The sequence below is a fragment of the Prionailurus bengalensis genome, chromosome E4 (assembly GCF_016509475.1).
Source record: "Prionailurus bengalensis isolate Pbe53 chromosome E4, Fcat_Pben_1.1_paternal_pri, whole genome shotgun sequence".
NCBI lineage: Eukaryota > Metazoa > Chordata > Mammalia > Carnivora > Felidae > Prionailurus > Prionailurus bengalensis.
The window spans coordinates 53,543,341-53,569,988 of record NC_057360.1 but is presented as its reverse complement, the minus strand read 5'-3'; the positions used below and the strand labels follow the sequence as shown (position 1 = coordinate 53,569,988).

The following is a 26,648-nucleotide window of genomic DNA, read 5'->3' as shown; positions in this document are numbered from 1 at the left end:
AACTAGATTCATACAAACTTGATTACATGTGTTACTGACACCTACATAACTCAATTACTCTGCATTTAGTTATTTTCAAATCAGTTTTTCTGTCTGCAGTCAAGCAAAGCTTGGTGCTCCCTAAGAAAATTTCCAGATGTGAGGTTAAGAAACTCTTAGAAAATCCAGATGTGAGAAGGTCGAAAGACTTCTAGATGAATGACAGATATGAAAACATATTTAGCTATAAAAATATTCCTTATGCCTTTTCCCTGTGTTCAAGTCTGATTCTATTGTTTTGTTTTACCTCACTTTAGTTCTGGAAAAACTTGTTTGGCTCAAATGATCTCATCCAAGTAATTTGTTTCTTCAAATTTCTATCAATGAGAACAACTCACAAATTCTAAAGAAGTATGTTTGTTTTATTACCTCTACAACCAAACTCTGTATTTTTATATATTTATATGTATTTCATATGTATGAATACATTTATGGGGTACCTAGATTGTACAAAATACCATTCTCCTATAAGACTGTTTGTTTGTTTGATTATTAGAGGGCTGCTGAATATGGATAATAGAAGCAGGCTCTCTGCCTTCTTTTGGAAAGATGACATAGTTTGGGACTAGAGAACAAAAAAAGAGGACTCAGTCTTTCAGGCTGAAGAAAGTAAAAATAGAAGCAATGCAAGCTGAAGATTGGCCTGAGGTATAGTGGAAGATACAGAGGGATATACTTATAGTGGAAGATAGATGGGTACCAACCATGTGACTGAGTAGAACTGAAATCATGACCCCCAGGGGAAAACGTTTAAAATCACCTAGTGTGACTTTCTAACCAATAATGCTATATTCTTTGTAACATTGTTCCCAAGTGTTTGTCCAACCCATGTTTGATACCTTTCGTGGTAGGGGAGCTACTACCTCTCAGGCAAATCCAGGTTTAGAGACCTCTTTCCAGAGGTGATTTCTTACATTGATCTAAAATATCTCTATGTGGCCTCTATTCAACATTTTCCTTCTACTCCTTAGGGGCTCTCCTCAGTCTAATTCATCTTTTTCTTGACGTACTTCCAATAACATTTTCAGTTCTCTCCGCTCAAGTCTCTCCCCTACGCTGCACACCACGGCACCCCCATCTGTACCTCACACATCATAGTTCTACCACTAGTGCAGGTACTCTCCTGTAGCTGAGATTCAGTCTGTCTTTTCATGGAAACCAGCAAACTAAAGGAAATGGAGGGACATATGCCCGTCTGCAGAGACTAGATGGACCCTCGGGATGGCAAGGGGAAAGTGGGGCAAATGTCTATGAAACAGGTACTCCCTGGCTAATGCACCAGTGATAACATCTGTGCTAACAGCATCCTCCTTGGTTGTAGCAACTGGTTTCCGTGGCATGGAGGATGGCCTAGCTGAGTGTTCTGAGCAGCTCTCATTTAACTTACTGGCGAGAATACTTTAGGCTGCTCCTGTCCACTGGAAATGTAGTGAAAGAAAACTAATCTACGTCCTCCGAATCCTTTCTGACTCTAAAGTGCCATAATTATATTGTTACTCTAGTTTATTGTGAGTGCTCAATTCAGTAAGCGTGTATTAAGGGCCTACCTATTTAAGGCACTGTGAGGGTTTCAAATATAATTCATTCAAGGACAGTTTAATGGTGTCTGCATTAAGGTGTTGACATACAACAGATAAGGTTAGCATCTGGAGGTATTAGAAAAGGGACAAAAGAACACTATGGGAACATAGAATCTGGGATAAGTAGCTTTGATTTGAACAATACCATTTGACTGAACAAATACCACTATAGTCACTATTTTAGAGACTGGCATTGTTCCAAATACCGATGGGATGAAAATTAAGGTATATGAAGATTTGTCTGGCAGTAGAGTGTAAACAGACAAGAAGAGAGTGTGTAAATAGGGTCTGGTAGACTTTTCTAAGAGGCAGAGAGGGAGCAAATCAGATAAATAGAAGTAAAGATTGGAGGAAGGGAATGGAGGTGGACCAAAGAAGAGAAACGCATAGGTTAAGAAGAGGGAAGAATTGAAGACAACAGTCAGTGTTGTAGACCGTGGTCATGCCATTAAATATAATAACAAAGATAAAGACATAAACTCATGAGTAGAAGTTTGATCATTGGGTAGAAACACATCCATGGAAAGTCTTAGGATCCCAGAACAGAAAATGCAAATCTGGAGCATAACACTGATACAGATTTTGTGATTATTGCATAGAGATAAACGCTAAAGCTGTAGGTGATAATGAATTAGTGAAAGCAGAGAAAATACAAATTAAAAGTTCGCATCTCAGTGAAGGCTCATATTTTGGGAGAAAGAGAAAGGAGTAAGGGGAACACAGACATGGGCAGAGTTAGAGGGAGCAGTATCAGAAAAGTTAAGGGAAGAGAGAGTTCTAGAAGGTCTAGAATTCTGTAGCATCATATGCTGTAGGGAAAGCAACAGGAATGGGATCTACAAGGAAGGTGGCATGGAAGGCCCTCTTGGAGGCCCTCTATTTAACATGGTTGAATAGAAGCTGGATTGTAAAGGACTGAGCAGTTGCAGAAGATGTGATGGTAAATTTAAGATGTTCTGAATGTGCAAATTTAAATGTGGAAATTAAAATTGTTGTTGTTGTTCTTTGCCACAATGCTCCTTCTACCCAATCTCCATTAAGAGAAATACATCAACTTTCGTTCCCATGTAAAATGCTTTCTTTTCTGAAGGAAAAGTCATTTTAGTGTTCTTCTGGGGAAATGTTTTTTTTTTTTTCTTAATCCTTTAATTTTGGTCAGGAGTCTGATTCTTCATCTGTAGAGCAGAGAACAAAGTCACTTACATGACAAAATTATGGCAAAATAATTTTTACTTGCCATTTGATTTATTTTAAAGGACATAATTTTCAAGGGTGTTGAGATCAGTAAGAATGAACTTCTTTGTTTTTGTTGGGATATAAGGAAAAGCCCAGAAATTACAGATCCAGTATCTTTTTGCCACCCTTATTTTCAGTAAATGAAAGTTTTTGTTTCCAAAATTTTCTTAAGATTAAACATCTGGCTATAACTCACAGATGCTAAGTCATAAAAATAAACACAGAGATAGTCAATCCTTTTGGTCAACAGGTTTGCCGTAGGGAAGAAATAAAAGTTGACTTGCAGCTTTAGGATTCTTCCTGCCCTGTTTCTTCAAGTAATAAAATTGCAAGTCGGAGGGAATATATTACTGCAGTGAATTCGAATGGATGTGTGGGGAATTAACTCTCACATGAAAATGTAGTTCAGACGAATTTATTTTAGGAGAAGGAAAGAAGCCAGTGACCATTCAAAACCTTTGAAAAAGGGTTCCAAAAGTTAGTAATAGTATTCAGCCTTTTGAAATCATTGATTCGTAAAAATATGTTTCCTCCTTAAATCTCAGTCACAGGAATCAAAAAGATACTTGTGAAGATTTATCTGACTTTTAGTAGAAAGCCTGAGAATTTCAACTGGCTCTTGTTTTGTTTCAAGTATTTTTTCAGTGAAAGATATGGTTAGAACTGGTGCATTTCTTCTGGAATGTTGCATTGCTACCTCTTTAGTTTCGTGCTTGCGACAAACCTGAGAACTGATCTGCGGGAGGCATACACCCAGGAGCAGCCACGTTTCTTGTCTCTGTAGCAAAGTCTCCAAGCAGGGTCATCAGTGGCTCTGGACTTGCTTCTGGGTTTCTGTGGGTAATGAACCGATGGCCCGGGCCCTGTTAGAGTCCGTGTTATTTTTTCCTTAAGATCACCCTTTCAATTTAGGAAATTTGTGTGTTTCCACGCTTTGCGAATTCAGTACAATTTAAACCTTTCTTAAGAGCAATTCCTCTTGGAGCTCCATTCCTGGACGAGCAATGTGATATTTCCTTTGCCTGTCATAAATTGACCTCTACGCTACAAGCTTAGAAGTACCCATCTCCCATTAAGCAAGTAATTAGCGGTGCATTAAGGTTTTTCTCTGAATCAAAAGTAAAATGTATAGGCTGTTTGCTGCTCAGTTGAAAACACACATTGTTTTGCATGCAGGTACATGAGTCTTTTCATTGTGAATAGGACCCAGAGTGATTAAACAAGCACTCTTAATATGTTAATTTATAATTTTAATTACAACAATCTTGTATATATAGTCATTAGTGAATACTAATATAAATATTTTTCTATCTTTTTATTCATAATGCATAAACCAATCATCCAGTTACTTCTCTGAGGTTGCCTGTTTTTGTTTCATAATACAATCTTTGTTCTTAGTTATGAATGCATTTTGTTCGTTCCTGCCTTGAATAATCCCTCATTAAGCTAGTCACTTTCTGCTCCATGCTAAAAAGGAAAAATTATCATGCAAATGTGGCATGCCATATTAAAAAGCACATTACCAAACACTTTTGTTGCTGTCCTTCAATTAGTTTCCCTTCTTTGAATTTAATTCCATTTGTTGTTAAACTACTGACTTGATGTATGGACTCATGAATCTGAAGCTGCTGCCAAGAAAGTGGGGGAAAAAAAATCAAAGCCTCTTCGAAGAGCTGCAGAGGGGAGCTGAAATGAATTTGCTTCACCTTTGACAAGAACACTTGAACAGCTCTGGAATCCTCTGATGATCCAACTTGGCTAATTATCCAATTATTTATTTCAAGAATAAAGGCACTGTTTTACAATTAGAGAAGTGTAAAGCAATCTGAGAAATTTGGTAATGACAGATGACTTAAGTAACTTCTAAGATAAACAGTATCGGTGCAAACTTGTCTCACCGAGTGTTTTCAGACAGCAGTTCTATCTTAGCATCAGGGAAATCCTGAGTACACCGAGGGTTTTGTTTGTTTGTTTTGCTCTTTCCACAACAGAAATTATTTTACAGTTTTAACCAACATGTCAAATTTCCATGGCTCTTAAGCGATGTTTAAGTTGTATTTCTCTTGATTAAAAGCTTTTGGTTCAAAGCAATACTTTTTAATTGCCTAATGATATAAGTCAGTTCTTAGGAAAGAACCGCACATTTAGGAGTTCATTTGCAATATAACTGAAAAATTCATTGCATGGCAGTAAAACAATTTACTGTTAATTACAAGGAGAAGAATTTGCTGTAGCATGCTCACAGATTGCCATGAATCATGCAGCACTCCTAGAGATTTATAACAGATGTGTAAGTGGGATGAATTAGCAGGGTTTAATAACAGAGACACAAATCATGCAGACTTCAAGGAGCTTTAATTGATATACTAGAATGTGACGGGCATGAATCACTCAGCCATTCAACAGCACTGTAACATATGGTCAGCTCAATATGCTGCATCTTAAATCGGTTGGTGAGTCGTTGGTTGTCCCATATGGTGGAAGCAATATATTTTTCATGATTAAAAAAAATACATCCATTTTTTAAAGAAATATGATTGCAAAGCATGTTTGTTATTGAACAGTCACCTGAATGCCAAACTGGGTTTTTTAATGTTTTTTTTTTTTTAACATGGCAGCTTCCCAAAATAAATAGCGGCTACTACTTGTAATACCAGATCACTGGAGGCATTATCAGGACCAAACTGGTGCTTGTTGGCACTCTGGATCCACAGCAAAGCCTATAGGAGAGCGCAGCTGATGGTATCTCTGACTGTCAGGGAAATCCTTCAGAGTCAGGCAAAGCAAACAATATGAAAGGAAGGAATGATGTCACTTTCAGAGAAGTTCAGGAATGCCCAGATTTGCAAATAGAATAAAATGAGTTGAACGGGAGACCTCTCCTGAGCAGGGTAGGGAAAGGGCTGTGATCCTACCGTTACCCATAGTGTAACAAATTGGATATAGCTTTTTATAATAACCTCTTCGTTAGATGCTCGGTCCTTCAGGAATATTCTAAAAGAAATCCTGGCTGACCATCACATGGATGGTCGTACCAATTCCATGTCATTATTGAACAATGGTGTCAGGGTACGAAAACAGGTATCCTGCTACAGACGGGTAACCGGTGGCATGTAAAAATCTTTTCACTGAGACTGGAATCTGGCAGCTTTCGGCAAAGCTCTCGCAGCATTAGTAAATCTGACAGATTTGAAAAAGGAATATTGCAGCCTTAGAACTGTGGCTGCCAGAATTTAATGTCAACAATTAAAATTTATTTTGATCCTTACCTACTGTTTATTACTGTTTGTATACACAACAGACCTTACTAATACAGAGATGCACTATTAGAAGGAATTACCATCTGTTCAGAGTGAAATGCTGGCATCTGTCTTAGATGCTAAAACTAAAATGATATTATTTCTAACAAAACAAAATTAACTGCTTTTTACTCACCAACTTTAATTTTGACTGTGTGGCTGCACCCAAGCAAAAGGCTTGTTGATGAAACATGTAATGACCTCTGTCATCAGGTCTGCATTTAGATATGTGACTTTAATAGGGTTCTCCTGGCCTTTTTGGCATGCAGAAATCATACTTTTTAAAACAGCCTTTTAGCTTTATAAAGTGGTACCTATAGGAAGACATTAAAATGACACAATTAGAATATGCAAAAATTGGCTGGATCAGGGAGACTACAGTATGCAAAATATTTTGATAGATGTACCCTAAATAAGTACAAGGAAAGAAATTAAGGAGACGAAAATTCATCTGAACAAAGTTGCCGTAGGTCCTACAGTGACACCTTTAGGAAAATATAAACTGTATCTTCCATTGGACTATTTTTAATTTTCTCCTACACTGACATATATAAAAGATTTATATTCAGCTCCCCCCTTTTTGTAAAAGCCTAACTATCCTATTAACAAAGGTCTCCAGCTTTTTGAAGGTAGAGAATTTGGAGTATCAAGGACAATGGTAGTTTCCATACTGATGCTGGACCGGTGGTGCTGATTTCTGAGAAGCCAAACTTCAATTCTATATATCACAAAATAATAAATTGTGTCACACCAGCATTTAATGCATGTACACAGTGCATTAACTGTAACTGTAGTACATTTATTTGTGCTAGAGGAGACTTGAAAATGATTAAAAAATCAATACTTTGCTGTCAGAGAAGCAAGTGTTACGATGCATTTAAGTAGTTAATTGCATAAGCCCCATAAAAGCTTCAAGTTTGGGTACCAAGGATGCCATAATTACAGTCCAAGCAGCTACCTTTTATTAACGGTGGACTTTAGGGGACGGTGTGCCCCGTCATCATGCCGCTGTGTGTGCCGTTCAGAAATCACAGACCCTCTTCTCCACACATGTAGGATGCTAGTTACGTACGAATTGATGATCATCAGAACAACAGCTGGTTAAGGTAGTGTTTATTCACCAAACAAGTGATCTCCCTTAAATTCTCAGAAAGCAGTGCTCTCTGACCATCCTTTATGTCTTAAGACATATTAAAGAAATCATAATATTTGTGTGCCCTGGTGTGGTGAAGAAATAGGGTGGCTCAGAGCTGAAGGGGATAAACTAGCTGGCTTCCTGGGGCACTGAGAGGGTCCGGGTGTTAGATGTCCAGCATGCCTTCTGGTTTACTAATTGAGAAGCACTGCTAGAAAGTATTCAATCATAGAATTTTGAAACTGGAGGACACCCTCACTTCTGTCGTACTCTTGGACAGATGAGGCACTGAGGAACAGAGATACCAAATAATGGATTAGCCAAATTAGGGACCTAAAGAGCCAGTCTAGAAGCTAAGTTTTCTCCTTTCCAGATCAGTTCCACTGTACATGTTCTCTCTGGAAGGAAACTAGTATGCAAAACAGGGAATGGTAAAGTAGATTTGTTCTTTTTTTCTCCAGAGAATAGACAGTGAACAAGGCAAGGCTGAGTGGTCTCGTGATTCTGAGGGGAGCATCCTCTCCTCTTCTGGACACTGACGGGAGATCAGGTACAGTCGAGTGGTCGCCAACTGAGAAATCATGGCTTCCTGATCTGACGTTCTTGTTTAAGTCCTGATCCCAGTGCCTTTCCATGGGTGTTTTGGCCTGGAAGTGTTTGGGCAAACTGCATTTCTTGTGACAGTTTTATATTTGTAAGGAAAAGTCAAAATCATGTTCTGTTGCTAAGGTGCCTGAGGAGGTCTTATGTCAGTCTGCTCCCCACAGATGCCTGAAACGTAGAAAGGCTGTTCATTGTTGGATTCCTGTCTTCCTAATGGGAAGTGGATGGTGTTTTAAGATATTAACACTGCCATGCAGTGTTCATAGGTAACAAACTCTTGCTTGAAAACAAATAAAGAGATTTGATTTTAAAGACCTGCCATCAGCGAGAGCTTCTGCTCATTTAGGCCTCCGTTCTTATGCTGTGACACTCAAACTCCACACTACATAAATTTTGCACATGTAAATTTATGCATTATGATATGCTATTAATCAGATTATAAAGTAATAAATGCTGCATAAAGCAGAATGTCCATTATCAGAGCGTTTTATAAAGAATATTTACAAATAGAAGAGCTAGACTGGAAACTGGATTACAAAGCTATTGCAAAAAATACAAAAACATTGTTAAGTTTATTCTAAGTGGAAACAGACTTTGTATGTTGTTATTCTTTGAAACTATGGATATTGAAGATCCATTTTATACTTGACATTTATAAGAGGATTTTCTAAGTAAATACAGATTTTGAATGCGGATGAATTGTATCCTTTTGTGATATGTTATCTGAAATGTGTGTTATTGGCTAGTAATAATAGTGCCTTGTGTTTGTATAGAAATTTGCTTTCTAAAGCCTAACACAATTATATATATTGTTTTTAAAAGCAGTTATTGTCAAGGTAGTCTGCTGAAATTTATCCTCCTGTTGTAGATGAGAAAACTGAGACCTGCATAAGTTTTAGTGATTTTTCTAAGTCATGCAGAGTTAGAAATTAAAAAGTAAAATGTAATCTCTAATAGTCTGCAGAGTCCTTTCCATTATTCTATGTTGTCTATTAATTCACTGTTTTGTGATTAATGAATTTATAACTATAATCCCTTTACTTTGATAGTCTGAGAAATGGTCCTTTATTATTTCTCTCTCTTAGTGAGTCTGTAGTTGTGTGAGTGTGTTGAATAGTTCAGGAATATCTATTTTTCTTTTCATCATTCTGTGTGTGTGTGTGTGTGTGTCTGTGTGTGTGCATGTGTGTGTGTTTAAGTGTGACCAGTCTAGTTTAATTGATTGAAAATCCCGCCTCTGGTTTTAGGGGAACTGGGAAAATAATAACTCAGTGTGGTGCTCACCCTTTCAAACAGGCTAGGTTGACTCCTCCAAGTGAAACATACAACATACCAGCTGGAAGGTTGTTGTGTTTTTGTTTTGTTTTGTTTTGTTTTGTTTTGTTTTGTTTCAGCAAGAGAATAAAAAGTATACTCTAATTTGACTCATTTTCTGTAGTTGACTTCCTAAGAATAGTTTCATTGCTTGGTGGAATAATTCTCCTGTGAATTTAGAAGAAGTGTTCCACTACTTGTTAAAATTTAAACAGTCAACATTAATTTTTGTGCATTCTCAGTGAGGGTGCCCTTATTGATTATAATCATTTTGCCAAATTAAAAAAAATAAGTGCACTCTCATTTTAGGAGATATTAAAATAAAACTATTGAGTTGCTGCAGTTTCTTTTGTTTTGTTTGACCGAATTTATATTCCTGATTAAAAAGTGAGTTTGATTATGGTATCCATGGGGGAAAGGATTCTGAATGCTATAGTGGTACAGCACTTCACCATTATCCTCAACTAGCTGGGTTATTGGAGTAAAGGAATACCAAATATCAAATAAATGGGAACTTCAGGAAAAGACTACTTTTAAGTGTTTATTTTTGAGAAAAAGAACAGGGGAGGGGCACTGAGAGAGGGAGAGAGAGAATCCCAAGCAGGCTCCATGCTGTCAGAGCAAGAGCCCGACACAGGGCTGGATCTCACAAACTGTGAGATCATGACCTGAGCTGAAATCAAGAATCAGATGCTTAACTAACTGAGCCATCCAGGCACCCTGAGCTACTTTTAAACAAGGATAAAACTCTTTAGTTCTTAAGATGTACAGGAGGTATATTCATAAGTTCTCTATTTATTTCAAATGGACATCCTACTCTCAACACACCAAATATTTATAGTTTGTGATTCTCTAGATCTTTGCTATCCAGTATGGTAGCCATATATGGCTATTTAAACTTCAATTAATTAAAATTAAATAAAATGTAAACTTCCATTCTTCAGTCCCACTAACCAAAGCTCAAGTGCTCAATATTCATATGTGGCTAATGCCTATCATATTAGACAGTACAGATCTAGAACATTTCCGTTATCAGAGTGTTCTATTGGATGCCATTGGAATAGATGGTGTTTGTTTTTTTTTTTTTAATTTTTATTTCAACGTTTATTTATTTTTGGGACAGAGAGAGACAGAGCATGAACGGGGGAGGGGCAGAGAGAGAGGGAGACACAGAATCGGAAACAGGCTCCAGGCTCCGAGCCATCAGCCCAGAGCCCGACGCGGGGCTCGAACTCACGGACCGCGAGATCGCGACCTGGCTGAAGTCGGACGCTTAACCGACTGCGCCACCCAGGCGCCCCTAGATGGTGTTTTTTAAACTAAAATTTCAAATCATTTTGTCCCAGGACACTAGGGAATCATATGTGGAAAATAGAAAATATAACAGAAGAGTTCAAAATCCTCTTTTGTGCTTTTAAATAGCAGACTTTAGATAATAAAAAATTATATAATTTGTCCTCTATTACTTCCTTGAACCCAGGACTCAAAAATCTTTGACAATTCTTCATCCTCAGTTAAGCTCATAGCCAATAATAGCCTGCTGAAATTTTAATACAAGGATGTAATTCCAAACACTGAAGAGAAGCTTAAGCGGAGAAGAAATTTCTAGATGCCTTAGATTTTTATTTTCTTGGATTATTTTGAAGATGGAACATGGCTTGTAGAGTGAAATCTTTGAGAACCTACCATTTAGCTAATTTTGGCAAGGAGTGCTAAAGGAAATCATGCATAAAATTTACAGATTCATATATATATAAAGACATCTCATGGTTTGCCGTGGCAGAAGAGGAACTGAGTTGTTAATTATCTAAGTTGAACATTTTGCTCTGTGCCCTCTGTTCTTTACAAAATGTTGAAATAGAATCACAATCAATTGTTTCTCTTTGGAAAGCTGGCCAAGCTTTCTAGAAAGTAACAAATGCTACTTGTTCTAAGCTATTTTAAGGTGAATTGTATTTCATGGTTTAAGGCTATCAAATCTTGTATTCACATCATTTTAATATATGTTTATTGAAACAGGCCAAGACTTTGTGTATGCAGAAACCTGTGTGAACACAGATGGAAATTAAAAGTCCACAGCTTTAGTTTAGGCCCTTAAAAAGTAGGCTTGGAGGTAATGATATTTGTTCCTTTCTTTACTTGTACCTCTCAAACCCAGCCGACCCACTTAGAGCAGGAATGAACTTCAGCCTACACACTCAACTGTTTAAGAAGAAAAATCAAAACAAAACCTTAGTTTCAATAACTCACTTGTTACTCTGATCCCCTTTCCATCAGGTTTTAGGGAAAATCGCCATCTCTGTTACTTACTCCTTGGGTGTCCCAGAAGCCTCCAGAGAATTGCCAGTGTCCCAGAACTTGAAGCATGCCGAGGCCTCGGTGTGTGGAAGGACGCTGGGCATTCTCTGCCCCTACGCACAGGCCCTGCAGTGGTGTGGTCACTTCAGAGCCCTGGGGGCTGTTGTACCTGGACCAGAGTTCATAAACTGCTGAGTTCACAGGCTCCTTTTCCTCATGTGGATGCCCTGTTTGGCTTTCAGAGTGGTTTTGCTTATTTGTTTTAATTTAAACCAGTTACTAAACTTTAAAAATCAGAAAGGTTACACATAAAATGACTATTTTTAACAAAGTAAGACATCTGGCAACTTCAGGTCATTGTTCTTTTACTCTCCGCTGGCTGGCACAAATCCGTGACTCTTCACCCTGGCCTGGTTCTTCTCAAACCCCATGCTGTCTCTTGTGTCTCCATTTAGTCCATTTGAATAATTTTCTTTCCTTGATTGGCCTCTGTGAATTGCAGCCCTAAGTTGATGCTGTGTTAACACAGGGGCTCTGCCCTTTGTGATCAGTAATCACCCACGGTAGTCACTGGGAGTTACAGGCTACAGGTTTCATGAGGGATCTTGTAACTTCTGGGGGAGATAGCTCCCACTCAGGCAAGGGAAATTTTCCAGAAAAGGGGGCAGTCATGATCTAATGGTGATCAACAGCCACGTTTGAGCACTGGGATACCAGCTTGGTTAAGGGAATCTGGGTGGGGCACCAGCAGATGATAATATGAAATGTCTTTTACCAGAATAAGAAAGAATAGAGAAACTATCTCCACAGGGAAATTTTATTTAATCAGCAACATTTTATGGTAACTATTTGTTAGTCATTTAAATTGTGTTTAGTCCCATTTAAGGTATACTCTATCTTGTGTTTTCAGTTCTTAGAACCCCATAAATACTCCACAACTGCCTTGATTTTGAGTGTGATGTACACGAGTACATGTGTACCCGTGTGTGAGTGTCTAGAAATAGAAGCTAAGTTCTTGAATGTAACAAATGTTTTGTTTTGTTTTGTTTTGTTTTAATATTCAGCGCCAACCCAGCTGAGGCCTCCTGTGGTCGAAGGAATCAACAGCACATCCATCCGTGTTGGATGGCTCACACCTGAAGAACTGAATGGACCCTCTCCTACATATCATCTAGAAAGGAAAGAGTCATCTCTCCCAGCTCCAATGGCCACGATGATGAAAGGAATTCGTTTCATAGGGAATGGATATTATAAATTTCCCAGCTCCACACACCCAGTCAATACAGACTTTACTGGTGAGTGTATTTGACATTACTTTATTGAAGAGGCACTAAGCACCAAGCTGTTTCTTATTATTTTGATAGCCCTCCATAATGAATTTTTTTCTATGTTTGTCTACAGAAATACTCATTCAGACCTTTTATAACTTGATTGTGTCAGTATGTCCACCTTCCTAGTATTCTAGGCGGGGGGGGGGGGGGGGGGAGTGAGTAAGTAGCAGAAAGAAAAGTAAAATATAGATGTGGAAAGATAGCTTTGTTTGATCAAAGTATATGCTGGAAATGAGACCATTTACCAGAGTGTGTTCCTCAGAACACTTCACGTGCTCTACCAAAAAAAAAAAAAAAAAAAAATTCTGTGGGCAGATGAGTTTGAGAAATGCCCCATGAGGTCGGAGATTCTCAGTACATGTCAGGTTGTTAAAGTCTCTAAAAAGAATTATAAGAGAGCTATCTAATTTTTCTTAGCCCAATATTCCAGATCCTTATTTGTTACTTTTTTTTAAAGCATGATCACTATCAGTAGGTTTTGTGGAGAGCATTATGGGAAAAACTAATTTCAGGGAAACATGCCTTCTATGGGTAAGTGATGCACTTGCTTAAGGCACTTAAGGCACTTAAGCAATCTCAGGAATCAACAAAAACAATGTTTTCACACGATATTTTTAGACATGAAAACCAATGCCAAAAAATTCCCAATAAAATCCCAAATTTTAAAATGAAGACTGGATCCATTCCTTTCTTGCATGACCCTGTAATCCCGCCTCATTTGCCTCACCCAACTCCTGGTCTTGCTGGTCCTACAATATTCCAGGCATTCTGTTACCTTTCTGAATTAGAATTTTTAAGAATTCTGTTTCACTATAATTATAGAAAACTATAACTATTTATGTTACATATTCCACCTTCCCAATTAAAAAAAATTAAAAGGAGTAAGGTACATATGATTCTGTAAACTCATAATGATATTCATTTAATCCACGGGAAAGTCACTTTGGAGCAAATAGTCTTTAAAATGTTGCATATGTTGAGTACAATGAAGTGGAATTTGAGCTATAAAATGTGGCTCAAATATTATTGCTTTATTTTTTAAAGTTTATTTATTTTTGAGAGAGACAGAGAGAGAGCATGAGTAGGGGAGGGGCAGAGAGGAAGAGAGAGGGAGAGGGAGAATCCAAAGCAGACTCGACACTGTCAGCGTAGAGCCTGATGCAGGGCTCGAACTCCAAAACTGTGAGATCATGACCTGAGCCTAAATTAAGAGCCTGACGCTTAACTGACTGAGCCACCCAGGTACCCCTATTGCTTTGTTTTTATTTAAAATAGTAAACAGTTTGCTTCTAAGTGAGCCTGATGTACATTTGTAATGAATGATCTTCTAGCCAAGGTATATTGAGGTGAATACCCCTGGTCTAGTACATCAAAATCATCATTGTGTGTTAGAAATTCAACCACTGAGATCTCATAAAATGTTCCACTTCCGTTTAATATTTGTAAATGTCAAAGAAAGGAAAGAAAAGAAAAAAAATCTGGCAAAGAAGCTACGGATGTAAAGTTAAAAAGCCTTTCCTCCAATGGAAATAGAAACTGCCTTCCTGGTCCAAGATTTGGCACGCGCTGTGTTTCTTCGAGGAAACAACATTCGTTTCCATTCAGCTGGGCCTATCTGCTGCAAGTATGTCAGCTTGGATTTGCGGGCTAGCCAGCAGACAGATTTTTGATGGGATCACCTACTGTTGTTGCAGTGAAAGATAGAGTGGCCCGTCCACCGTTAATAAATTTAGTCGTCTGCACGCTCTCCCTAGCCGGCCTTATACTCTGAGGTGCAAGGGCTAGGGGCAGATGTAGCGTCTGGGAAGTTTTCCAAATTCCTCTTTAAAAAAGTTAGGCCGTAAACACTGGCCTCACTAAGCAGGATCCTTCTGTCTATAACAAAGCCTCCAGCTGCACAGAAAATGTGTTTGGAGTACACATCATTTGAAGGACAAGGCGGGGAGATCACAATTTTGGCTGGAAGTGCTCCCTAGAGGTTTGGTGATTCCCAGAGAATAAGAAGTTCTGCATTCAGGCACGTTCTGGGGCAATACTAGCTCCTTTTTATTAGCACCTTCACCTTACTTTTAAGGTTCTCTTTAACTTTTAAACCAGGTCTGCGTCAAATTATTGGTTTGATCCTTTGGCTCAATTGGCAGGTTTGGTTGAATAATTTTATTGAGCTGGGCCCATGGTTAAATGAAGTTTACTCAATCAATAAGCTGGGACAATTTACAAAACCAATGCGATAGCTTTCTCTAAACTTGCATCTTTGCTAAGCAGAGCAGTATGTGCATAATTCGCACCTTCCATTCATTTTACTTAAACATTCTCTCATTCAATCCCTACAAGCCTGTAGGTAGGAATTTTACCCTCAGAGCACAGAGGAAAGGAGAATCAGTATGTGGCTTCCCTGAGGTACGACAGCTACTGAATTTCAGGGTTCGAATATGAATTGGAAACTTCTGATTCAATGGCTGGTGCTTTGCCATGGAAGGGAAAGGCACACACGTGGACAGTTTTTTGGAAGGTGTAGAATGAGAGTATGTGACAGTAATAAATGAGGATGGGATAAAATTATCAATCAAATATTCCTTACCCAACACTGCTAAACTTTTTTGGATTTTTCTTTCAGTTGCTGACTTTTCAGCTACAAATAGTTAATAGGGTTGGCTTATTTATTTACTTACATCTCCAAAGCCATCTAGGGATCACATTTTTTCCATAGCAATTGATTCCAGATTGTTCTTAGAAGCTAGATGTTTAATGTCTGAATGAAATTATTTTAATGGGCTGAAGTGCTATCTGTCAAATGGTGCTATCAACTTCTTTTCTATATATCTTATGCAGAATTTTATATCCTGAGGGAAATTTAATGAGCCAATTTTGGAAATCTCAAAAATGATTAATTGTGTTTAATAAGTGAATAATTGTGAGAACTAAGATGCTTTTATTTTGAATTATCCATTTTAAAATATCAAACTCTAACTGAAATGACTCTTGAAATATGGATGGAGATATCCAATACTCAAAGACAAGTATACAGTTATGTACATTACTGTGCATATGTTATATATAAAAAAAATAAGTCAGATTTTACCCATTGATGACAACACTTATAAATACATTCATAACATGTTCTGTAGTCATGGACGATGTTATTAAAATTTCAGTATAGATGATCTCATTATTGCAGCTCAAGAAAGGAATCTCTTATATAAGTCACACCTCTTCCATATTTGCCTTAAATATTTTTAGTGAGTAGGATATAATGAAAATAGTATATGTTCTAACATGTCGCTTAATATTGTAAATTATTTAGCCTTGTGTTGTAAATGAACTCTATCAAAATTGACTTCTGGGAAGAAAAATTATTCAGGTGCCTCTTTTTTAGAGTCTGTTTTTGGTGCCTTTTCCTTTTGAATACAAGTGTTCTTTCAAAAATCTAATCTCTAGGAAGGATATATTATCAGTCATTTACATCACAGTGTAAATTTAAGATCAGGTATTAACTCCTCTACTTCTGTATGAGTAACAGTGAGTGCTTTGGGAGAAATCTGATAAATTTCAGATCCAGGCCCTGTTATTTATTAGCTACAGGTAATTAGATACACCACTTAATCGTTTCTGTATCTTTGTTTCCTTTTCTTTAAAATTGGCATGATAATACGACGTACAATAGTGATATCTAGAAGTAGGCGAGAATGAAAGGCAATAGCCACCTCCTGAACTTTGCAGTGTCTGCCATGCAGGTTACTTAAAAGTCTAAACATTGGCTGTTTATCATTACTCATTTAACAAATGTTTAAGTGTTTACCATGAGACAGGCACGCTTCTAAGAGTCCTCTGAAATTTATAAAGTTAGTATTCTATTAATTCGTCTCCTGTTACACATATATTGTGCCTGAATGTTATATTTAAGGTATGAGCAATATGTAATTTCTATATTAAAATATGATATTTAATTTTGTTATTGAAAATAGTTAAATTAATCTGCCTAGTATTGAAACATTGGATAAACTATTTTTCTGTGGATCTAATCGTGCTCATCTATTAAATGAAGGATTATGCTAGATGACCAATGCCTCTAACTTCTCAAATTCCAAATCAACGAATATAGAATATTTAAGTAGCTTCAAAAAGTCAAAATAGAGGTTGTTACCAAAACATCTGAGTTTAAAAATAACCAGATTTTTGAACAAATTTTTCAGAGATCATTTTTTCATATGATATTATGTTCATAATTTATGATTAACATAAATTTGTTTTTCATATGGGGATATATTAATTTATAGGGATAATTTAAATGATATGGAGAGAAATACTCAATATAAAATGGATATTCAATTCTTGGGTTATGTCAGAATGTGTAAAGAAGCAGCAAATTCAACATAAGCTCATAATATTTTAACTAGAAAATCATATAAATACTCATGGCAAAATATTTTTCTGGTTACATGGGGTTAACAATACTTCCTCCTTCCAAAATAAGAGTAGCAAATAGAACATTCTCTACTTTCTACAGTTGGAAGGGGTGATCATTGTGTCTTCAGAGGGAAAAAAATGCTCATTTTTTTTTCAGGAATGCAGAGTAAATCCACTTGATTTACACAAAGAATTTAGTCCTTTCCATGCGATGCTAGTAATCCAAAGGGAACCTGGTAAAAACAGCAAACTAAACTACCGCTCAGACTAGCATTCCAAAGGTGACCCTCTCTCCTTGTCACTTTTTCTTCCTATTAGCGAAAACAGGCCCGTGATCGTGATCGTTTGGGGGAAGGTTTGACTATTGTCGTATTCAGCCGCCAATCACAGCCTTTTAAACTGCCTTTACTGGTGACCCTGCCCAGAAATCAGGAACTGCCTTTGGGGAGATCTTTGTAGCAAACCACTGGGGAGATGAGCATACATGTGCACCTGGATGTAATTCCCTTTTATTTGTCTTCACGAGGAATGTGATTACTGATGTTGAATATCTTGCAGATGAGAACTCTGTACACTTTCTTCATAATAATGCTGTTCAAGGACACTAAATGATTGTCAGACGTTTTTGTCTTGTGGTTTTTGCCTTCCCCAAAATGACTGAACTAGAATGCTTTAGGATACAGAAATACAATTAATTACCAACCTATGAAGAGAGAAAGGCAACTCCCCAAATCGATATTCCTTAAAAGCATATATTTTATATATATTTTTTTACTCTATGATATATGTGCTTTATTATTATTATTTATTATTTTTAGTGAGCTGGGACATTTAAGTACTTCATTAAAAGAAAGCTCATTATAAGCAGTTATAGAGAAGGTGCAAGCAGAGTAAACTTCTTCAGATAGACTAATTAGTAAAAGCATATTAATTCTGACCTTCAACACCCTTGCTTTCCCAGGGTTTCTTTTCCTCCAACAGGGAGCGAGTAATTTTACCAGAAAGTTCTTAAAATCAAACAAACAAATAAAATAATAAAACAAATAAAATGCCAAGTCCTCATAAGGCAGATTTAAATCTCAAGTTGTATTTGACCTTTGATGTTAGATTTTAGTCATAGTTACTGAAAAACAGATATATGAATCAAACTATCTGGCCTAACAGTTTAATGAACAGGCAGTGATGATACAGAAAGAGACAGGCGAGAGCAGGAACACGGACCTTGTCAGCAGAGAAGTGGTTTCCAGGCAATGAAGAGGCTCGTAATGTGTTTTCTGGTTGTGACACAGTAAGGAGAGATTGTGAATATCTGGTTGAGAGCATCTACGGATTCATAGGGACGAGGGCCCAACTGTGTATCTTCTTGGAATCACAGAAGTCAGACTAACCCATGGTGACTTGGGATATTAAGAAGTAAGTGAAAATTGTTTTGTTTTTACTACCTTTAATGGAGATGTGTAAAGATAGCATTGTTGGATGGGGAAGGACCATGTTTTTCCCCACTCAGCAAATGCATCACGAAGGCTGAGTTAAGTGACTGCATGTGTTTAAACCCTTGTATTTTTTAAAGTGACACATGTTGAAGCACATTCCCATAATGTCACCTTGGGTTTGAAATGTTAACAGTAGGGTTGGTTTGGGAGTACTACGTTCAGTTTCGCTTTTGAATTTTATCTCCGATTGCTGAAAATAATCATTTCAACACCTGGCTTTTTCTTTCACCAAAACTTATACCAGTTGACTCTTGCTTAGGTGGTCAAATTTAATGAAATTGCAAGTTTCCCTTTGCATGAAGAAACCTTCCCTCCCTTTTTAACTTTTACAGTGTCAGTCTAGAGCAGGGGGTTACAGAGTTCACCTGTAAATGTCCAGACATTAAATATTGTCTGCTCAGCAAGCCGTGAGGTCTCTGTCCCAACTCCTCAGCTCTGCCATGGTAGTGTGAAAGCAGCCATAGGTGATATAGAAACAAATAAGCGTAGCCTCATTGTTTTGGGTAAAAACATTTTATTTACAACAAAAACAGACATCAGGCTGGTAGCTTGCCTATTTTGGGTCAAGAGTCTAGTCTAAGTTGCTTAAATTAATATGTAATTTCAGGGGCGCCTGGGTGGCTCAGTCGGTTGGGCATCTGACTTCAGCTCAGGTCATGATCTCGCAGCTTGTGAGTTCGAGCCCTACATCAGGCTCTGTGCTGACAGCTCGGAGCCTGGAGCCTGCTTCGGCTTCTGTGTCTCCCTCTCTCTGCTCCTTCCCCAGCTCACACTCTGTCTCTCTCTCTCTCTCTCTCTCTCTCTCTCTCTCTCAAAAATAAACATGAAAAAAATTAAAGAAATGTATGTAATTTTATCATTAACAATACATTTTTCTTTCTTCTGCCCTAATGCCAAGAACCCTAAAAATGAGTACAGGGTAGCTCAGATAAAACAAACAGGAGAGGACCAACACAACAAAACAGATAATAATGCTTGATAAATGGAAATGTTTGGAAACCACATCTAGTTTTTCCCATCAGGGGCTTCTGTGGCCAGTAAGCCAGCCAGCATTGACCATGTCAATAGGACCGAATAATATTTACATTTGGGGCAAACCGTTTCTGTTAGCTGATAATGCTTTTAGTCAGCTTTAAAGCATCTGCTGTTTCCTTCTCTCTGTTTATCAAGCCGAGCTGTATTGTCACCTTATATACACACTGCACATGTGTTCTCACACACTCATGTCACATTCTCAAACGCACTGTTCCCACCAGGTCCCCAGGTTTTCTATGTGGTCTCACATTTACCTACTTCAATTGTCCAATGTCGTCACTTACAATATGTTTGCCATTTAAACATCTTCACTAGGGCTTCATTGCTAAAGAAAAAAAAAAATGTCTCCATCTTTTTTTGTTTAATGTTTATTTGTTTTTGAGAGAGAGAGACCGAGTACAAGTGGAGGAGGGGCAGAGAGAGAAGGAGACCCAGAATCCGAAGCAGACTCCAGGCTCTGAGCCGTCAGCACAGAGCCCGATGTGGGGCTCCAACCCACACACTGTGAGATCATTACCTGGGCCAGCCAGACCCTTAAGCTACCGAGCCACCCAGGCACCCCAATTGTCTCCATCTTTGAATGGCATTTAGCATCAATATAATAGAGATTAATTTTAGTTTCTTCTTCCTTAAATGGGTAGAAAGAGGAACTTTGAACAGAAAAAGAATCATCATAGTCAGCAGTGATAGAGAAACTAGCCCCTATGAAAAAGTTGAATGAAGTGAATTATTTTGTATATATTTTTTTGGAAAAAACTAATTAAAAATACTTAAAGAGCTATATTTACTCTTATGTTATAACCATTAGGATAAATATATAACACCCACAGAGGAGTATAGCTTAATTTCATTTCTACTAAGCTTGAAATTCCAATAATATTGTTGCCAAAATACCTTATCTTTCAAAACTATGTTCTAGTGGTCTGAAGAAATGTTTTACAAAATCATGCATTAAGAGTCCCATGTGAGCAGGGAAACTTCGAGTATAATTATGTAGACAGACCACAGTTAAGTTCCGCACATTGAAAGCAGTTCACAGACATGGCCCTCAGGTGTTGTTTGGAGATTCAAGAAGGGAAACTCAGTTACGTACATTGTCATGACTAAGGAGCAGCCTCATTTAAGTCCTTTGGCTTTAACTGCAACCTGAACAGAGAGGCATAAAGAGGAAGGAGGGGACAAAACACCTGAAGAGACATTCTGGCAATGGTGGCCATGCCAACCTCGCAAAGGGGGTCCTGGGAGAGTTTCATAAAGGAGATATAGGGACTTATGGGAGGTGTGTAGGGATGAATGGTTTAATGACCCTTCCTCCTACACAGGCAGAAAATTTAAAAAGAATGCAGATGCCTCCTTCTTGTCTTCTGCTTCTCTTAATTTTTCTCTGCTGAAATCCATTCATTCTTCTGTGTATACCACTGTCTACCGAAGTGAATAGCACCGATTGCCTGACGTAGAAACCTGGGAAATTTCTTGAATATGACTTCTCACACCCTTTCTCACATTGCACCCATTATTCCTCCTCTGGCCATTCTTTCTCTTACACAACTCTTGGAACCATCCATCGGTCCTATGGCTAATCCCTGATCCCGGTCTGTGGTGTGGGTCTCCTTACCAACAGTTTCACTCTTTTTCTAGGCTGGGTTTCTGATGAATAAGCTGTCTTGCCATTCTCTTGCTTAAAACCTTTTAGTAGTTTCTCATCGAGATGCCCTGCATGAAGTCTTTGCTGCTTACCTTTCAGCCTCATCTTTCCATCCATGTATCTCCTGGTTTACCCTCCAGCTATATGACTTTCAGTTCCTGCTGTCTGAATGCACCACTCCATCTTAGAAGCCCAGGTCTTAGAACAGACCCATGCTTTTGCCTGGAATGCCTTCCCTTCTTTGAATGGGCTTCTTTTTCATTTCACAGACTAATCCTACCTATCATTAAAGTGTCAGCCGAGCTGTTCCTCTCAGTGGCCTCCCCCCACCCCATACCAAATCTAGATTAGGGGCCTCTCCTATGTACCACCAAAGAAAGCGAGAATTTCTCTGTTGTATTCCTACCACACTCTATTAGAGTTGTGTGCTCACTTACCTAGGTCCCAAGCGGACTGAAATGATGACCGTTTTCTTCTAACATTTGTCCTTACACAGCATAGGACCACATGTGCAATAAATATCTGTTGAATAAAGAATTAGCTAAATGAGATAGATAGAGAAGAGGGAAATTTGTAAGAAAGATTGCTTAGCTGTAAGAATGACTTAATGGTAAGATTCACAGTGTGTTAGAATATATTACATAATCTTGAGGCTTACCTTGTTGGAAGTTTTGATGGCTTAGTGATAACTCCCATTTGTTTTGATTCTGTTGGCCTAAGATGCATAAGAAAGTGTGTTTTATGCTAAATGCTAAATGGTACTTGAGGTGAAAAGAAGTTCTTATTAATGGTCCTGAGTGGCTGGTGGTGTTCCTTCTATGTCAATTGTTTCAGCAAGAGTGCTGTATCAGGAATTGTTTTCTGCCCCACAGCCCTTGCATTGTGCTGTTGGAAACTAGGTGTTGTGCGTCTCTTAGATACAGGATCTCCTTAGGCTTATTAAATTTTGAGGTTAATGAATATTTTGACACTTTTACCTATACCTATCATTAGGGCTTATTGCAATAGGTTTAAGATGACAGTCATAATAAACATATATAGTACAATAAAAAGCACTTTTAATCTTGAAAGTGCTTTATAAACAACAGTGATCAATGCTATGGATGGATTAACAGCATCCAACTGATTGAATTCCATTTCAAGGGCAATGGACGTATTGATGTCGGTATTCTGGTGCAGAAGGAAGGAAGCAAGGGCAGCGGCGTGAAAAGTGCAGGTTCTGGAGTCAGATGCTCCGCGTTTAAAATCTGGCTCCCCAACATGCTGTGTGCAACTCGGATGTGTTGCAATTACCAGCTCTGTAGCTCAGTGTCCCCATCCGTAAAATGGATTATTATAGGGTTTTAGTGCAGGAATCACCATAAAGGGTTGGCACAGGATATATTTGTGGTCACTTTTATACATGCATTTATACATGCATTTATTTATGGCTGACGTTTTTAAATTCAGAATTTCACATTACGTGCCTTTCCCTTCATATGTACATTTTACGTGACCAAACCACATAAATCTTGATGATACTCCTTATAACTTCTCTCTACTACATATCTCTGATAAGTCACTTTCTTTTATGCAATCTGTGAACTTGTGACCTTTGTGTTTTTAGCTGCCTTTCTTCTTTCTCTAGAGACTTAGATGCTCCACACCTCATTTCTGCATTTCTAGTGGCTACCTTTCTATTTTAACATGCACTTGTAAATCTAACTCTATTTCTTCCCTTTTCTTCATAATCAGTCTTCTCAAAAAATAAGATGCTCTGCATGTCCATTCCTCACTGCAATCACTTCTCAATCTGTCACTTACATTTCTTCTCCCACTGCTTCATTGTAAATGCCTTATTCAAGATTAACAGTTTTCAAAATGCAACTTTTTACAATCCCTACCCTATGTGCCCCTCAATAATAATGGCACCATTATATCCTTTTAAAAATACAAAGAAACCAAATAAATCTCACCAGGTTCCCCCTGCAATTTTCTGCCAACTGTTTTTCAAGTCTTTTGGCTCTGTTTTCTATATCTAACTTTAGATGAAATAACTCAGTCATTTTATCAGTCCACACGCAGACTTTTCTCCATTTCACTCCATTTGCCCGATGCTATCATTGGTGTTTTAGAGAGAGTATTGAGCAAAACAGGTAGAGTCCCTAACCTTAGGGAACTTAAAGTCTTGCAGGGAAATCATTCCTCAAACATGTAATTAGATAATTACAAGTGATTTCTGTCTCTAGCTATGAGAGACAGAGCCGTCTCCTGCTGTGCAGGATATCAAAAAATCCTCATGCTGAGAGAAAACAAGAAAAGAAACTAGATACAATTTCTTAAAAATATGATTGTTTAGAGACAGTACTGAGTAACTAGGACTACAAAGGCATGGGAGATTAAGGCCCCAGAAATAAGGAAAACCGTTTAGTAAGACTTTGTCTTTGCTCTTTCCTTCTGTTTTATTCGCTAGTCCCAAATTGCATAGTCTTGGGAAAATGAAAGCATGGTTTGAGAGACAAGAAATTATGGTTCAGGGCCTGCCATGGAGGAAGGGGCTGCTAAAGCCACCAGGCTTTCGGTTGAAATCCTGTGAGTAAGAGAAAACCAGAAACAGACCAGTCTTCTCAAAGCCTGAAGTAAAGCCTCAACCCATCTCAACCCATCTCAACTTCTGATAGGATAAAAGTTATCTTCTGGCCAAAAATGTTTCAATATTTGCTAAAAGGAGATAACATTATCAACAAGAGTCTATAATTTTTTATACATGATATCTTATATTCAATACAAAATTACCAGGAATACCAAGAAATAGGACCAAATAAATAAAAAATAAAAATCGATCTTGAAGTAATCTAAATATGTTGAATATGTCATATATATCCAATGTGTGTCATTACACACACACACACACACACACACACACATATATATATATCACACACACTCATACACATTACACATGTATATGTGTATATACATATATATATATATATATATATATATATATATATATATATATAAAGACTTGACAAGAACTATGATTAGTGTTGTCAAGAAGATAAATGAAAAGATGCAGAATTTGACAGAGAATTGGGGTATATTAGTATAAGAATTCTAGAACTAAAATCATAGCTAAATTAGTATCCCAGTAGATAGAATTCCAGTTCCATTCATGATGGACTGAAGAGTGTTAGACTTATTATTTTAAACTACAAAAGTTTGAACACATATTAGGAAAAGGGATAGTTGAAAAGAATAATAATCTATTCCTAACTCAAGAGGAAACCAAAAAGGAAAGAAAAGGGCAAATAAAATCCCCCCCAAATTTAAAGGAGGACTTAATAAAAATAAAATCCAGCATCAATAAATCAAAACACACAAAATATAATGAAGAAAATAAAGAAGACTATGTGACTCATCACATAACCTAATAAAGATGAAATCTAAATTATTCCCATAGATTCAATAAACACCTTAGATAAAATATAATATCTATTCATGATAAAATTCTCAGCAAACTAGAGAGGAAACAACCTGGCGAGTGCATTTTTATAAAATACTACTAATAGTGAAATATCAAATGCTTTCCCCCAGAGATCAGGAAAATGACACAGAAGCCCACTATTACCATTTTTATTCAAACCTGTACTAGATGTAGCAGTCAGAGCAACACAGCAGGCAGGCAAGCAAATAAATAAATAAATGCAAAGCAGAAGTAAACTGTCTTCAATTCCAGATGTCTTGATTATTGTACATATACAAAATTTAAAAGAATATACATACTGTTCAATTTAATAAGTGGATTTAGCAAAGATGTTGAATGAAAGTCAATATACAAAAATCAAATGATTCCACTCAATAGCAAAAAAAAAAAAGAAAGAAAGAAAGAAAAAAAAAGAAAGAAAAGAAAAAAAGTAACTACCATTAAATTGGTCAAAATCTTAGTAAAAATGTCAATTCAACTTAGCAAACCCTTGTTAAAAACATACTTAGCATCAGCCCCCAACCTGAACTGTGGTCTTATAAGGGTAAAATTAAGTTCAAAATCACAAATGAGGTGATCTTAAAAGTGCATGATTGGCCCACTTCTTGTATCAGTCGATTGACTGATTAAAAGTGACCATTTCATTCAATCATCTGTTAGTTTTTTCAATAAAATGTCTCACAAAATGTTAGAAGGCCTTCTTTATAAGAATTAGCCTGAATAATGGGTTAAAAAAAAAACAAATTCTGAATTCCACCAGACGTCCTAATCTCTGAGGAAATAGTTAGAGATTTAGATTTTGGCAAGATCTCAGTATCTACTCAGTTAGACATTCATGTACTGTATGACCCAGCTATTCCTCTCAAGGGTATTTGTCTAAGAGAAATGAAAGAATTTGTATGTACAAAAGTCATGTACATAAATATTCATAGCACCTATATTCACCATGGCCCCAAAGTGGGAACAACACAAATATTCATCAATAGGTGAATGGATAGACAAACTGTGGTATGTCCATACAGTGGAATACTACTCAACAGCACAAAAGAATAAACTACTGATACTACTTATGCAAACCACAACGTATATCAGTCTCAGTTGGTATGCTGAGTAAATAAGACAGAAAAGGACTTAATGGTAATTCTTAAAAAATACAAACTATAGTGACCAAAAGGAGATAAATGATGGCTTGAGGCTGAGAGAAACGGGATGATGAAAATGTTCTGTAGTGATCAAAGTGAGAGTTTTACAGGTATATATCTCTCAAAACTTGTCGAATTGTACTCTTTGAATGAGTTTATTCAATTCATTGAATGTATTCATTGAATTCGTTGAATGTAGTTTATTGAATGTAATTTATACTTCAATAAAATGGGTAAAAGGAAAAGAACGCCAGGTAATGTTTGGAACCATGAGAACCATTGTTCTACACTGTGATGGAAAAATTGCTTTAACTTTATTTAGGGAAAAATCAGCCTATTTTTATATTATTTAATTTATTGGTCCTGAACTCTTTTAGATAAAGACTTATGCAATGTATATACATTAGATTAGGCTCCACATTCCAAATTTTACTGAAATAATTTGGTATCCACAGTATATTTTAAAGCATAGGAAAATGAGTTTTATTAAACTATGCTGACAGCAAGAATCTGTACACTTTCAACAAAATAACATTTTTTCTCTACAAAATAGGATTTCTTTTACCTCATTCACATTAGACACAAATTTTTATGAACACAAAGGGCTGTAGTTTGTCCATTTTTT

General features: G+C 37.2%; 1 protein-coding gene across 1 annotated transcript in view; it reads left to right on the top strand.

Annotated features, from left to right (window-relative positions):
- Positions 1 to 26,648, top strand: part of USH2A (usherin) — a 736,138-nt gene that overhangs the window by 214,462 nt on the left and 495,028 nt on the right. The window contains exon 21 of the mRNA XM_043568966.1: positions 12,569 to 12,799. Within this exon, the coding sequence (XP_043424901.1) occupies positions 12,569 to 12,799 (231 nt within the window). The remainder of the gene's footprint in view (positions 1 to 12,568; positions 12,800 to 26,648) is intronic.